The sequence below is a fragment of the Sus scrofa genome, chromosome 16 (assembly GCF_054392235.1).
Source record: "Sus scrofa isolate SSC_HxYL_T2T_F1_AM1 chromosome 16, Sscrofa_HxYL_maternal_Yorkshire_Landrace_v2.0, whole genome shotgun sequence".
Taxonomy (NCBI): Eukaryota; Metazoa; Chordata; class Mammalia; order Artiodactyla; family Suidae; genus Sus; species Sus scrofa.
The window spans coordinates 85,374,729-85,390,187 of record NC_139398.1 but is presented as its reverse complement, the minus strand read 5'-3'; the positions used below and the strand labels follow the sequence as shown (position 1 = coordinate 85,390,187).

Here is a 15,459-nt window from a genome sequence, read left to right as displayed (position 1 = left end):
GCAGAGCTGAGGACTGAACCGGGAAACAGGACAGGGTCAGAGCGGGGGCCCGGATGCCCCGTGATAGGGATGCTCTGAAGGCCCTGGGCTGGGGGTGGGGTGGGGCAGGGAGGGAGAGCCTCACCAGCGGTCCCCTGGCCCAGGAGGCCCAGTTCCGGGGAGGTGGAAGACTGGACCACGACGCCACCTCACCTCTGATAAGGTCATCTTCTCAGGAGCTACAGAGGGTCCCTAAGAGTTGAGAGTCACGGGGTGCAGCCTTCAGGTCACCCAACCCCACAAAGGAATCTCCCCTTCAAAAAGGGATAGAAGAAGACCTAAGGCCCCCCCCTCCACACTTAACATGGGGACTTGTGCGTTTCTTAGAAAACAGGACAGCAAAGAGAGGATTACAGGTAAATTGCACGCTTTACCCTCTGCTGCTGGCTGCCCCTGGGGTCCTGTCCGAAGGCCAGTGCCCTGGACACTGATTCTGGGGATGAAAGACCCATCGGCCCCACAAGAGATGAATCCCATGATGACACAGCCAGTTCCTTTGGGGCAAGAAACTACGTGCACATCCTGTTTCAGAACAAAGCCAACACCGAACTTTGTGTGTGAGCATCCGGGCCAGCTTTGCCTCTGCTCCATCACGTCTCCAAACACAGCAGGGAGGAGGAAGCCCGTTCATGTCTCTCCCAGGGCTGGTTCCCATCTCCCGATGCCACAGTTGTGACTCTGTCCTTCCCCTCTCCTAGCCACACTCTAAAGCTTTGTACCCACTAACTGCCTGGCTATTTCCGTAAGACGCTGCACAGAGCGGAAGAGGATGGAACTGCGTCATCATCTGGAAGCTTCTCCAGACCCTACCCAGACAGAGTGAGAGCACAAAGGCAGAGTCTTCCTAAGAGGAAAATATCCCTGTGTCTATGGTCCCTGGAGCCCCCCCACCCCAGACTATCGTTGATAAAAATGCAGCTCCTCGAGTTCCCATGGTAGCTCAGTGGTAATGAACCCAACTAGGATCCATGAGGATGTGGTTCGATCCCTGGCCTCGCTCAGTGGGCTAAGGATCTGGTGTTGCTATGAGCTGTGGTGTAGGTCACAGATGTAGCTTGGATCCCAAGTTGCTGTGGCTGTGGAGTAGGACAGCAGCTATAGCTCCAATTCGACTCCTAGCCTGGGAACCTCCATGTGCCATGGGTGCAGCCCTAAAAAAATTAAAAAAAAATTTTTAATTAAAAATTAAAAAAATGCAGGAGTTCCCAATGTGGCTCAGCAGAAATGAATCTAACCAGCATCCAGGTTCGATCCCTGACCTTGCTCAGTGGGTTAAGGATCCAGCATTGTTGTGAGCTGTGGTGTAGGTCACAGACGTGGCTTGGATCCCATGTTGCTGTGGCTGTGGCTGTGGTGTAGGCCGGCAGCTACAGCTGTGATTCAACCCCTAGCCTAGGAACCTCCATATGCTGGGGGGGGGGTGGCCCCAAAAAGACAAAACAAAGACAAAAACAAAAACAATGCAGCTCCTACCCTGACTGTAAGGAGATCTTAGTGTTTTATGGGAGAACAGAGCCCCGAGTGAGTAGGGAGTTCAAACGCCTAATTTCTCACCTGAATTTGCTGTTACACCAGCCAAGGCCCTGCTACATGGGAGTTTCAGCATTCAGCCTCCACCCCTTTGATAGCCCTCCGGTTGCCTCTGGCTGAGAGGGAATTTGCACAGGTAGAAGAGGGCTCAGCAGGTGCCCTCACTGGCACTGACCATGCTCACCAATGCTCATGCACTTCTATGTCCAAACACCTGCCCGCCAAGTAAATGTGGCTATGACTGCTCTACTGCAAAAAGCATGAACCCTTCGCTCAGGGAGCCAGCATCAAGGTTAACAGTGGTCCCACGATATATGTGTAACATATTACACAATAAAGGGCTAAGCATAGTAATCACTACTATTACTTCGTGAGTGTGCTGCCAGTCTCGGGAGCCTGTGAAGTCAGCCCCCCTCTACTTCTCTGCCCTCGGGGGGTGGGGTGTAGGGCTGGGTGTGGGGGTTGACCCACCAGCCACCTGCCCTATGGAGGGGGGGGGGCGATCCTTCGATGGTAAAGTGGAGCAATGAGAGTTTCTGCCTCTACGCTGTCCTCGGAGGCTAAAAATAGCACCTGTGGACTTGTCAGGTGGGTGGCACAGGGGCCACAGCCCAGATCAGGGCACACTAGGGGAAAAGGCATTGCATGGATCAGACAGAAATGATGCCGAGCTCCTTTTTTTTTGTGTGTGTGTGTGTTTTTGCCATTTCTTGGGCTGCTCCTGCGGCATATGGAGGTTCCCAGGCTAGGGGTCTAATCGAAGCTGTAGGTGCCAGCCTACGCCAGAGCCACAGCAACGCGGGATCCGAGCTGCGTCTGCGACCTACACCACAGCTCACGGTAACACTGGATCGTTAACCCACTGAGCAAGGCCAGGGATCGAACCCGCAACCTCATGGTTCCTAGTCGGATGCGTTACCCACTGCGCCACGATGGGAACTCCCGGAGCTCCATTTTGACTTGACAAATGCAAATATGGTCCCTCGTTCCTCCCTCCGGGCATCCAAATGACGCTCTATGTCAGACGAGAAGATGAGGAGCTCAGTTCCCCAGCCTTGTCTGTGTGCTTTTGGCACAAAGGTGTTGGCTGGAAGGGGAAACCGGGGACGAGAATTCTCACAGAGGGAGAAGAAGGAGAAGGGCAGCTTCCACCGATTGGAGCATTTTCACCTTGAAAACAAGCCACAACTCTCATGCACATCACTGAGGTTTGGCTCCCTGGCTGGGTTTGGACAGGAGACCAGCGATTCCTTATTGAGCTGTGATCGGTGGATGGAGGCATGGTGGAAAGAGGGATTTCAGGGCACAGGACTGGATTATGTCACCATGGTGCTGCTCTGTGTATGATGTGGGCAGGTGCCTGTGCCTGTACACCCCAAACACACACACACATACACACGTCACAGCTCACAGAAAATGGTGCAAAAACCTAAAGAGCTTAAAAGCAAATGTTTAAAGCCACAAGAAAAACCAACCAAAACAGAACACTGGAATTCAGGTAGTTTAACACATCACGTTGACCCTAAAATTTTACATCAAAAATGTCCTCCTCCTCTGAAGGCCTGCTGTTCTCTGGACGAGGCTCCAACTCAGCCCAGAAGGGGCCAGAAGCCTCTAGAATGTTGCCGGAGGGTCGGGAAAAGGGAGCCCTGGGCGTGACAGTAGAAAATAACAGCCGCAGAGATGAAGATCTGTCTTCAGCACCTGGATTTATGGGTCCTGGCGGGACTGTGACACAAAGGAAAGCAATGAAAGCACTTGGGCTGCTCAGCCTGCCGGGCTGCTGGGGAGAGGGCAGGACAGGCTGGGGAGGCCCGTGGCGCACCCTGGCTGGACCCCAGACAACAGGAAAGCCTGGAGGGGAGAGAACAATCTGCAAGTGGGGGAGCCCCAGCCCCTGGGGCAGGGAGTGGATGGGGAGGGGGGAACAGGGACCAACCAGCACAGCGACCAGCATCATGGTCAGGAGAGGCTCTACGAGACTTCGGGCTCCCTCCATTAGCCTCCTTGGCTGCGAAGGTGTGAAGGGCAGTGCATGTTAGGGAAGTCGGTGTGACTTTTTTTTTTTTTTTTTTTTTTTTTTGTCTTTTTGCCTCTTCTAGGGCCGCTGCTGCGGCATATGGAGGTTCCCAGGCTAGGGGTCCAATCAGAGCTGTAGCCACCAGCCTACGCCAGAACCAGAGCAACACAGGATCCGAGCCGCGTCTGCGACCTACACCACAGCTCATGGCAACGCCAGATCCTTAACCCACTGAGCAAGGCCAGGGATTGAACCCACAACCTCAGGGTTCCTAGTCGGATGCATTAACCACTGCGCCACGACACGGGAACTCCCGTTGTGACTTTTGAAGGTCTAGTAATTGCCCTCCCCACTGTTGATTAGAAGCTTTTGAAGGGACAATTATTGGGGGACCGATGAGAAGATTGAGAGCAAAGACGGTTCTCTTAAATCCCTCCTGGCTTCTGTTTCTTTGTCTTAAATACAAAGGAAATACCCCAGAGATGGTTAGGCTCTCTTAAGCGACAAGAGAGCTTAAGGACATCTGGGTATAGAAAAATCAAGGACTTCTGAAGTCAGCAGGAAATCTGCTATGATGGTGGCGAATGGAGATGGAAGCAGAAGGCACTCAGAATGCCGGAAGAGGACATTTTATGATGGAAAAATACTCGGGATTTGGCAAAAGCTGAAAGAATAAGCCAGTGACGTGTGGAAAGGGACCAGCAGGGCCATGAATCAAGCTGCCAGCAGAGGTGGCCTTTCTGCGAGATAAACTTACCAGTCAGGGGACACACTGGTCTGAGTGAGCGACATGAATTAAGTCCTCGTAAAAGGCCCCTGGTCTCTATCTCACTTTACCCATAGGGAAGCTGACACTCAGAGGTCACTCAGTTTGCCCCAAGTCGCTCTGATTGTAAAAGACTCAACCATCAGTCTAAATAAGCTAAATCCAGGGCCTGTAATCTCAGCCATTTCATTCTGTAAATGAGTCTCATATGGGTGAGCGTCTTAGGGAAATCAGCTTCGTATAATTTTACCCCCCATCGTGTAATACCCAAGTTCCCTCCGACTAGGAAATAATGGACTTCCAAGAGACAGCTAAGGGAGATGCCATGTTCGTTACCAAGCATAATCCTTAATCCCACTCTTGATTTATTCATGTTCAATTCATTCATTCCCAGCTGATCAAGGATACAGATGCAGCTGCTGAGCACAGAGGTCCCTGGAGCAGGTGTTTATTCCTGGACTCTAACCAACATTCTCTTAGGACTAAATTGAAGTGCTATGTTTTCTGTCTGGATATTTTTTTTCAGAAGGTAAAAGATTTTCTTTTATTTACTTTCAAAGCCTCATGCACCTTTTGTGCAAGACTGTAACAAAACAGGACATTGAATGTGCTCCCTGGAAAGTCTTGTGTCATGTGATGACGTCTTGTCTCATGTGATGACATCAACTTAATATCATCCTTAAGTCTATCTGTGCACATGAATTACAGGATGGAACTAGCATCTGTGACGAGAACCAGGCTGGAGCATTGTGTGGCTGGCAAGGCAGGCAGTAGAAACAATCTTTATTACCTCTGAATCCCGGTCCTACCATCTACAAATGGAAGTGATGGAGTTCCCGTTGTGGCTCATGGTATTGAATCCGACTGGTATCCATCAGGACGAAGGTTCGATCCCCGGCCTCACTCATTGGGTTAAGGATCTGGCATTGCTGTGAGCTGTATGCCACAGACATGGGTCAGATCTGGCGTTGCTGTGGCTGTGGCGTAGGTCAGCAGCTGCAGCTCCGATTTAACCCTTAGCCTGAGAGCTTCCATATGCTGCAGGTGCAGCCCTAAGAAGCAAATAATAATAATAGTAATAATAATAAAGTAAAAATAAAATAAATGGGAGTGAGAGATAAAGTCATGACTGTTACATGTGATACTGCATTGAAAGGGGTCTAACATGGCCCTGAGCACCTGGTCTAAACACCCAATTAACCTGCATTCCCTTGTCCTTCTTTTACAGTAGATTTCAGTGACACCTCTGAGGCTTTCTGTACATACTGCACGGGTGACTGATGGGTCACCAACCCCTGATCCCACGTATCAGCCGCTGCTCCTGGAGATGCTGGCAGCGGGTGGGGGCGGGGGTGTGCCATGGTCTTGAAGATGGATGTCAGCGGTGCTGGATTTAAGTCCTGTTTTCTTGCCCAGTGTAGGTGCCGCATCCTGAGTAAACCTCTGGCCTGCGGTATTTCCCTCTAGATAAAGGGATCTGGGCTTAATCCTTTCCAAAGTCCCCTTCCACTCCCAGGATGATAATTACACAGCAGCCAGGGAGGGATCTGTTCTTTCAAGATATTTAGGTGCTTATTTGGTCTCTGTATCTTGCTAGTTACTGCACGAGAGATTTTTTAAATAAATACATTTTTTTTTTTTTTTCTTTTTAGGGCTGCACTTGAGGCATACGGAAGTTCCTAGGCTAGGGGTCAAATCAGAGCTACAGCTTCAGACTATGCCACAGCCATGCTGGATCCGAGCTGCATCTGTGATCTACTCCACAGCTTGTGGCAACGCTGGATCCTTAACCAGCTGAGTGAGTCCAGGGATCAAACCCACGTCCTCACTGTGTTGGGTTCTTAACCCTCTGAGCCACAACGGGAACTCCCTGCATGGGGTATTTTGGAACAGACCATGGCATGCCAACCCCATGGGCCTACACAAGATGTGGGTGATATTTAGGAATAAATACCTCACGTAGATTCTTAGACCAAGCTATCCTTGTTAAATAACATCACATGTTATGCAGGACATGCATATTTTAGAATCACTCTAGGTATGTAAATTTATACCTTGCTCGAGGATTATGAATCTCTTAAACTGAGACCCATGTTTCCTTTTTTCTTTTTTTTTTTTTTTAGGGTCGCACCTGTGGCATATGGAGATCCCCAGGCTAGGGGTCGAATCGGAGCGGTAGTTGCCAGCCTATGCCACAACCACAGCAATGCCAGATCCGAGCCGAGTCTATGACCTACACCACAGCTCATGGCAATGCCGGAGTCCTGACTCCCTGAGGAAGGCAACCTGCATCCTCATGGATACCAGTTGGATTCCATTCTGCTGAGCCATGATGGGAACTCCAAGACCAGTGTCTGCAGTTGCAATTATATAAGCAAAGAGAACAGGAATCAATAGTCAGTGAATGATTGTCCCATCTCCTGGACAAGAGAAATCCATGAACATTTTTAAACAGGGATCTGTTAGTGGAAAATAGGTCTCCTTCTTTCCCAATAAAATAAAGCTGTTCTTCCATTTCAGTCAAAAATTAAAAAAAAAAAATTATAGAAGCAAATGACACTTTTTTTATGACCACGCCCACAGCATATGGAAGTTCTCGGGTCAAGGATGGAATCTGAGCCTCAGCTGTGACCTATGCCACAGCCGTGGTAATACTGGATCCTTTAACTCACTGCACCAGGCCTGGGATCAAATCCAGGCTCCCACAGCAACTCGAGCCACTGCAGTCAAATTCTTAACCCACTGTGCCACAGCGGGAACTCATGCAACTGACATTTTTAATAGCTTTGAAAAATACTTCTCCAGAGAAAAAATGCAAATAAACAAAATAAGAAATGAAAAAGGATAAATCACAATGGATACTGAAGAAATGCAAAAAAAAAAAAGAGAATACTATGAACAATTGTATGCCAACAAGTTTGATGACCTAGAAGAAATGGACAACTTTCTAGAGACTTACAACTTGCCAAAACTGAATCAAGAAGAAACAGATCAACTGAACAGACTGATCACTAGAAATGAAATTGAATATGTAATAAAAATACTCCCTACAAATAAAAGTCCAGGACCAGATGGCTTCACAGGAGACTTCTACCAAATATACAAAGAGGAACTTACACACGTTCTCCTTAAACTTTTCCAAAAGGTTGAAGAAGAAGGAACACTCTCAAAGACAGTCTATGACGCCACCATCACCCTGATTCCAAAACCAGACAAAGATACCACCAAAAAAGAAAACTATAGGCCAATATCTTTGATGAATATAGACACAAAAATTCTCAACAAAATTTTAGCCAATTGAATCCAACAACATATAAAAAAGATCATACGCCAAGACCAAGTTTGATTCATTCCAGGTTCCTAAGGATGGTTCAACATATGCAAACCAATCAACGACATACACCACATTAACAAAAGAAAAGTCAAAAACCACATGATCATCTCAATAGATGCAGAAAAAACATTTGACAAAGTCCAACATCCATTCATGATCAAAACTCTTACCAAAGTGGGTATAGAAGGAACATACCTTAACATAATTAAAGCCATTTATGACAAACCCACAGCAAATATAATACTCAATGGAGAAAAGCTGAAAGCCTTCCCGCTAAAATATGGAACAAGACAAGGATGCCCACTCTCACCACTTTTATTCAACATAGTATTGGAAGTCCTAGCCACAGCAATCAGACTAACAAAAGAAATAAAAGGGGAGTTCCTGTCGTGGCGCAGTGGTTAACGAATCTGACTGGGAACCATGAGGTTGCGGGTTCGGTCCCTGCCCTTGCTCAGTGGGTTAATGATCCGGCGTTGCCCGTGAGCTGTGGTGTAGGTTGCAGACGTGGCTCGGATCCTGCGTTGCTGTGGCTCTGGCGTAGGCCAGTGGCTACAGCTCCGATTAGACCCCTAGCCTGGGAACCTCCATATGCCCCGGGAGCAGCCCAAGAAATAGCAAAAAGACAAAAAAAAAAAAAAAAAAAAAAAAAGAAAAAGAAAAAGAAATAAAAGGTATCCAAATTGGAAGAGAAGGGGTAAAATTGTCACTGTATGCAGATGACATGATACTATATACAGAAAACCCTAAGGACTCAATCCCAAAACTACTAGAACTGATCAACAAATTCAGCAGAGTAGCAGGATATAAGATTAACATTCGGAAATCAGTCACATTTCTGTATACTAACAATGAAATATTAGAAAAGGAATATAAAAATACAATACCTTTTAAAATTGCACCCCAAAAAATCAAATGTCTGGGAATACACCTGACCAAGGAGATGAAAAGTTTATATGCTGAGAACTATAAAACATTAATCAAGGAAATTAAAGAGGATTCAAAGAAATGGAAAGATATTCCATGCTCCTGGTTGGAAAAGTTAATATTGTAAAAATGGCCACACTACCCAAAGCAATCTACAGGTTCAATGCAATCCCTATCAAATTACCCAGGACATTTTTCACAGAACTAGAACAAACAATCCAAAAATTTATATGGAACCACAAAAGACCCAGAATTGCCAAAGCAATCCTGAGGAACAAAAACCAAGCAGGAGGCATAACTCTCCCACACTTCAGGCAATATTACAAAGCCACAGTCATCAAGACAGTGTGGTATTGGTACCAAAACATACAGACAGACCAATGGAACAGAACAGAGAACCCAGGAACAAATCCAGACACCTACAGTCAATTAATCTTCAACCAAAGAGGCAAGAACACAATATGGGGAAAAGACAGTCTTTTCAGCAAGTGGTGAGGGGAAAACTGGACAGCTGCATGTAAATCAATGAAACTGGAACACACCCTCACACCATGCACAAAAATAAACTCAAAGTGGCTTAAAGACTTAAACATAAGACAAGACACCATCAAATTCCTAGAAGAGAACATAGGCAAAGCATTCTCTGACATCAACCTTACAAATACTTTCTCAGGTCAGTCTCCCAAAGCAACAAAAATAAAAGCAAAAATAAACCAATGGGATGTAATCAAACTGACAAGCTTTTGCACAGCAAAGGAAACCATTAAAAAAAAAAGACAACTTACAGAATGGGAGAAAATAATTTCAAACAATGCAACTGACAAGGACTTAATATCTAAAATATACAAACAACTTATACAACTCAACAGCAAAAAAGCCAACAGCCCAATGGAAAAGTGGGCAAAAGACCTGAATAGACATTTCTCCAAAGAAGATATACAGATGGCCATAAGAACATGAAAAAATGCTCAACATCACTGATTATTAGAGAAATGCAAATCAAAACTACAGTGAGGTACCACCCCACACCAGTCAGAATGGCCATCATTAATAAGTCCACAAATAACAAATGCTGGAGGGGGTGTGGAGAAAAGGGAACCCTCCTGCACTGCTGGTGGGAATGTAAGCTGGTACAACCACCATGGAGAACAGTATGGAGGTACGTCAGAAACCTATACATAGAACTACCATATGACCCAGCAATCCCACTCTTGGGCATATATCCGGACAAAACTCTACTTAAAAGAGACACATGCACCTGCATGTTCATTGCTGCTCTATTCACAAAAGCCAAGACATGGCAACAACCCAGATGTCCATTGACAGATGATTGGATTAGGACATGCGGTATATATACACAACGGAATACTATTTAGACATAAAAATAACCAAAATAATGCCATCTGCAGCAACATGGATGGAACCAGAGACTGTCATACTAAGTGAAATAAGTCAGAAAGAGAAAGACAAATACCATATGATATCACTTATATCTGGAATTTAATATATGGCACAAATGATCCTTTCCACAGAAAAGAAAATCTTGGACATGGGGAACAGACTTGGGGTTGCCAAGGGGGAGGGCGAAGGAGTGAGATGGACTGGGAATCTGGGGTTAACGGATGCAAACTATTGCCTTTGGAATGGATAAGCAATGGGATCCGGCTGTATAGCAGGGGAGCTATGCCTAGTCACTTGTGATGGAGCATGATAATGCGAGAAAAAAGAATGTATACATGTATGTGTGACTGGGTCACCTTGCTGTGCAGTAGAAAATTGACAGAACACTGTAAACCAGGTATAATGGAAACAATTTTTAAAAATTAAAAAAAAATACTTCTCTAAGTCTGCTACATATTCCTGCTAGCCATTTTCCGCCAGTTCATTTCTTTCTAAAAGAGTTAGAAAGAAATGAAATAATAATAATAATTAAAACAATCGTTGTTAATATGGGATTTTCCATTTTCTCTCTGTTACTCTACATAAGTCAGAAAGACATATGAGTTCCTTTCCTATGGTTTACTCAAAGTGACATAATTTATTGTCTGTGGTTGGATGTGCTGCATATTCTAATCAAAAGTGTATCTTGGGGAGTTCCTGGTGTTGGCGCAGTGAAAGGTCTAGATCACCTGTCCACGTTTGGGGAGTGAGACAGGTCTAAGTCCTAGCCTTTGAGTTACTCTGCCCGATGCTCCCACTTACAAACTGAAGGATAGGCTTTGTGGCACAGAGAGTGCGAAGTGCAGGTTCCCTGATAGGAAACAGATGGACTGTTCGGGTGCCTCGGGCAGTTCTGAATGGAAGAAACAGCATGGACTTCAACAACCAGAATGCACCCCTTCTCTTCTCTCCTCTGTCTTGCAGAGGTGTGGCCGCAAGGGACAGCACAGAGATCAGCAGCGGTGTAACAGCCACGTGACGTATTTTCTTTTTTTCTTCCTTTCTTTTTAGGGCTGAGCCTGCGGCATATGGAAGTTCCCAGGCTAGGAGTCAAATGGGAACAGCAGCTGCCGGCCTAAGCCACAGCCACAGTACTGCAGGATCCAAGCTGCACCTGCGACCTACACCATAGCTTATGGCAATGCCAGATCCTTAACCTGAGCGAGGACAGGGATCAAACTTGCATTCTTATGGATACTAGCTGGGTTCATAACCCGCTGAGCCACGGTGGGAACGCCCTCCCTTTTCAAATATGCTGAAGTGAATAGCTTTTGCTCATATTCTCTGAAGAACAAAAAAAAAAAAAAAAAAAAGAATTTGGGAGGACGTGACGGAGGGCTCTCAAGACAAAGGGGAAAAAAAGCTGGGTATTACCAGTGAGGCCCCAAAGAAATAATTAGCAAGGGAAAGTGGGAAACTGCTGCCTGGATTCCGAGCATCTGGTTCTAAACACAGCGGAGTTTCTCCTCATTCTGCGGGGTTCCCTGTGGGAACGTCCATTAAGCTGCTTCTCCCGGCCCTTCCCGTGACCCTAAGCAGTGTCAGGAGACTGTCCCTCATGGGGTTCCATCATAATATCCTGTAGTTTATTCTTTTAAAAGCTCTACTTCTCAGCTTCTGGAATTACAGCTCCCAGGGGATATTTATTGATGGGTGTGGAAGTTGCTATTTTATCGGTGCTACAAAGGGAAAAATAGTCGACATAAAACCTGGAGAAAAAAACCAAGCATAAAACAGAGATGTGACATCTCACTTTCACACCAGCACTATTTTCTCTCAAGATATTTATTTTCAAAGCAGATAGCAAAGTCCTGGCAGCATCATACGAGGCTCTGCGCAAGCTAAGGGGGTGAATGAGTGAAGGGAGCACAGACTGGATTTGCAAGGAAGGTTCTCAGTACACGAACCTCAGGCAATTTGGGTTAGGATCTTAGGACATCCGGGTTTCGCATGGACATGTGTTTCTCGGGCTGGACACATGAGGACACTTACAGGACAGGTGGCGATGCTCTGCTCCCACTGCGTCATGCTCAGGCTCTCCTCCAGGCTCGTGCATTTCTTCATCACCACATCCCAGCCACAGTAGGGGTCCTGGGCCCCAATGCAGGTGCTGGAATCACACATTAAAGCATCAGCAGAAAGGCAGGTTTATCTGCTACAATAGATGCAAGCGAAGGGTCCATCCTGATTCCCTGGCATGGGAACTAGTTATGAGAAACAAAGGTGCAGTCTTCACACTAGAGAGCATAGTTATCTGCACACACGAGTAACTATCTAATTAAAAACACATAATTAATTTTAGCTGAAATATCATTTTAGTCGAAATTTCGTTTTCAGAGATAAAGGGCAGACAACCAGATGACTATCTGTTCTAACATGAGCCTTCTGGTGTCAGGAACAATCTAAAGTCAGAATTTTGCAAGGCTCAAAAATACTAGCTGTTCCATGGGGTCCTGCTGTACAGCACAGGGAACTATATCCAATCACTTGTGGTAGGACATGAGAGAAGATGATATGAGAAAAATAATATGTAGGGAGTTCCTGTGGTGGTGCAGTGGAAACAAAATGGACTAATATCCATGAAGACCCAGGTCTGATCCCTGGCCTTGCTCAGAGGGTTAAGGATCTGGCATTGCCGAGAGCTGCGGTGTAGGTTGTAGATGTGGCACGGATCCAGTGTTGCTGTAGCTGTGGCAAAATCGATGTAGCTCCGATTCGACTCCTAGCCTGGGAACTTCCATATGGCATGAGTGAAGCCCTAAAAAGCAAAAAAAGAAAAAAAGAAAAAAAATGTACATGCACACACACACACACACAACGGGGTCACTTTGCTGTACAGCAGAAATCGACAAAACATTGTAGATTGACTAATAATAAAAAAATTTTAAAAATATGCACAACTTAAAACAATACTAATTGTTGTCACCACCCCCATCACCACCACCATAATCATTGCCATCACCATCACTGCCCCACAACCGTCACCATCATCACCACCGTCATCACCACCATCATCACCACTGTCATTATCACCACCATCACCACCATTATCATCCTATCACCACCATCACCGCCATCATCATCCTATCACCACCATCACCACCATCATCACCATCACTGCCGTCATCATCCTATCACCACCATCACCACCATCATCACCATCACTGCCGTCATCATCCTATCACCACCATCACCACCATCACCACCACCGTCATCATCACCATCATCACCACTGTCATCATCACCACCATCACCACCATCACCACCACCGTCATCATCACCACCATCACCACCATCATCATCCTATCACCACCATCACCATCACAATCACTGTCATCATCACCACCATCACCACCATCACCATCACCACCATCACCACTATCACCACCATCATCATCCTATCACCACCATCACCATCACAATCACTGTCATCACCACCATCACCACCATCACCATCACCACCATCACCACTATCACCACCACCATCATCCTATCACCACCATCACCATCACAATCACTGTCATCATCACCACCATCACCACCATCACCATCACCACCATCATCATCCTATCACCACCATCACCATCACAATCACTGTCATCATCACCACCATCACCACCATCACCATCACCACCATCACCACTATCACCACCATCATCATCCTATCACCACCATCACCACCACCGTCATCATCACCACCATCACCACTGTCATCATCACCACCATCACCACCATCACCATCACCACCATCATCACCACTATCACCACCGTCATCATCACCATCATCACCACTGTCATCATCACCACCATCACCATCACCACCATCACCACCATCACCATCACCGCCATCATCACCATCACAACCACCACCCATCTACTCAATAACAGTTATTAGTTTGAACACCTACTATGATATATACAATAGCCTCATTTAAAAACAGTTTTTATAGGAAGGTATTAATATTTTCACTTTATCATCATTCCCTCAATAAAAGGTATTACTTGTAGAACACCTACTGTGATATATAAAAATATTATATCATTTAACCATTTAAACAGCTCTAAGATGGAGATATTATTATTTTCACTTTATTGATGAGACAATGGAGACAGAAAATTTCTAAAATTTGCCTAAGGACAAACAAATATACCCCAAATCCTGCAACACAGTTGGTTGAAATTTAATAAAATAGGGAAGTCTTCCTTTTGAGTACCATACCTTAAAAATGCACCAAAATCTAATAATTTATATTTTTTAATGTAATGGTTTAGTGGCTTAACACACTATTACAGTGGTAATATTATATTTAACATAATGGTTTAATAGTGGTTTAATACACTCTTGAAGTGGTGATAGTGTATTAAATAATACCCTAGTGTAATAAATAGTGGTTTAATACAGCTCTGACTATAATATTCAACATATTCTGTCAGAAGTGTTACAGATGGTAGATATTTTGCTTTAGCTTTGCCTAAATAAAGGAGCTCATGTATTAGACAAAGATCCTGAAGTTATAAATACAACAGGTAGACATGGGGAGAGGACACAGGCAGAAGTGACAGTGACGGAGACAAATGCAGCAGCAGATGTCCCCACAGATAAGCGGGGCATTGGACACGCTCTCTCTGAAGGGCCAAGAGGTCAGGTGTGCAGGACATGGCTGTGAGGACAGGTGAATAGCTTCTGCATCAGGGCAGAGATTACAAGAGGGTGAATCTGTTACAGAGTCAGTTACCAGTTCACCAAGAGAAGGAGGAGACATCATGCATAATTATCAAATAGGGGGGCCAGGGAGGTGGTATAAGTAATAATAAGTCATTAACATTAATAATATTAAAAACCCTAATTATCACACATGGGCATTCTCCCTGTGCTTGCTCCTGTTTTCCTGTCGGTGAGCAAAAAAGGGCCAAGCTACACATCAAGAATTATGCAAGAAGCCTGAATTCCTTTGCCGGTGTCCTATTAAAGCAACATGACCATTAGACAAAATTAAACATCCAAAAAGGCGGAAATTCCACAAAGTCCCTAACTTTGCCAGAGGCTTCCCCTTGCAAAGCTGCCTGGAGATCTGAAACAGCGCCACAGGCTTACATGGAATATTTTAAGCTGTTTCCAACGAAAAGCTGCTTCTTATAACATCTCTTTTTTTCCGATACTACTGGTGATTCTGCATGTTCTTAACATTACAGTGAAAATACTAAAACTTCTCTATAGACACAAGTGCCCATTCATTAAAAATACTATTTATATATATTTTCCTCACTTAAAATATTTCATACGATGGACAACTTTCTGATGAGCTCCGCCTTTATTCTAAGTTACAGTTTAAAGAAAAACCAGTCCCCACGGTCTGTTATTTTTGGCAGGTGCGACTCTTAAAGAGAGCATGTGGAAAATCA

The 15,459-nt window shown here is 45.3% G+C and overlaps 1 protein-coding gene across 17 annotated transcripts in view; it reads right to left on the bottom strand.

Moving 5' to 3' along the window:
• SEMA5A (semaphorin 5A) overlaps positions 1 to 15,459 on the bottom strand; it is a 530,468-nt gene that overhangs the window by 87,182 nt on the left and 427,827 nt on the right. For all 17 annotated transcript variants that reach the window (XR_014831038.1, XM_085001952.1, XM_085001944.1 and 14 more), the window contains one exon: positions 12,049 to 12,166. Coding sequence is in view for 16 of the 17 variants with exons in the window: in XM_085001952.1 (XP_084858078.1) it covers positions 12,049 to 12,166 (118 nt within the window). In the remaining variant the exon portion in view is untranslated. The remainder of the gene's footprint in view (positions 1 to 12,048; positions 12,167 to 15,459) is intronic.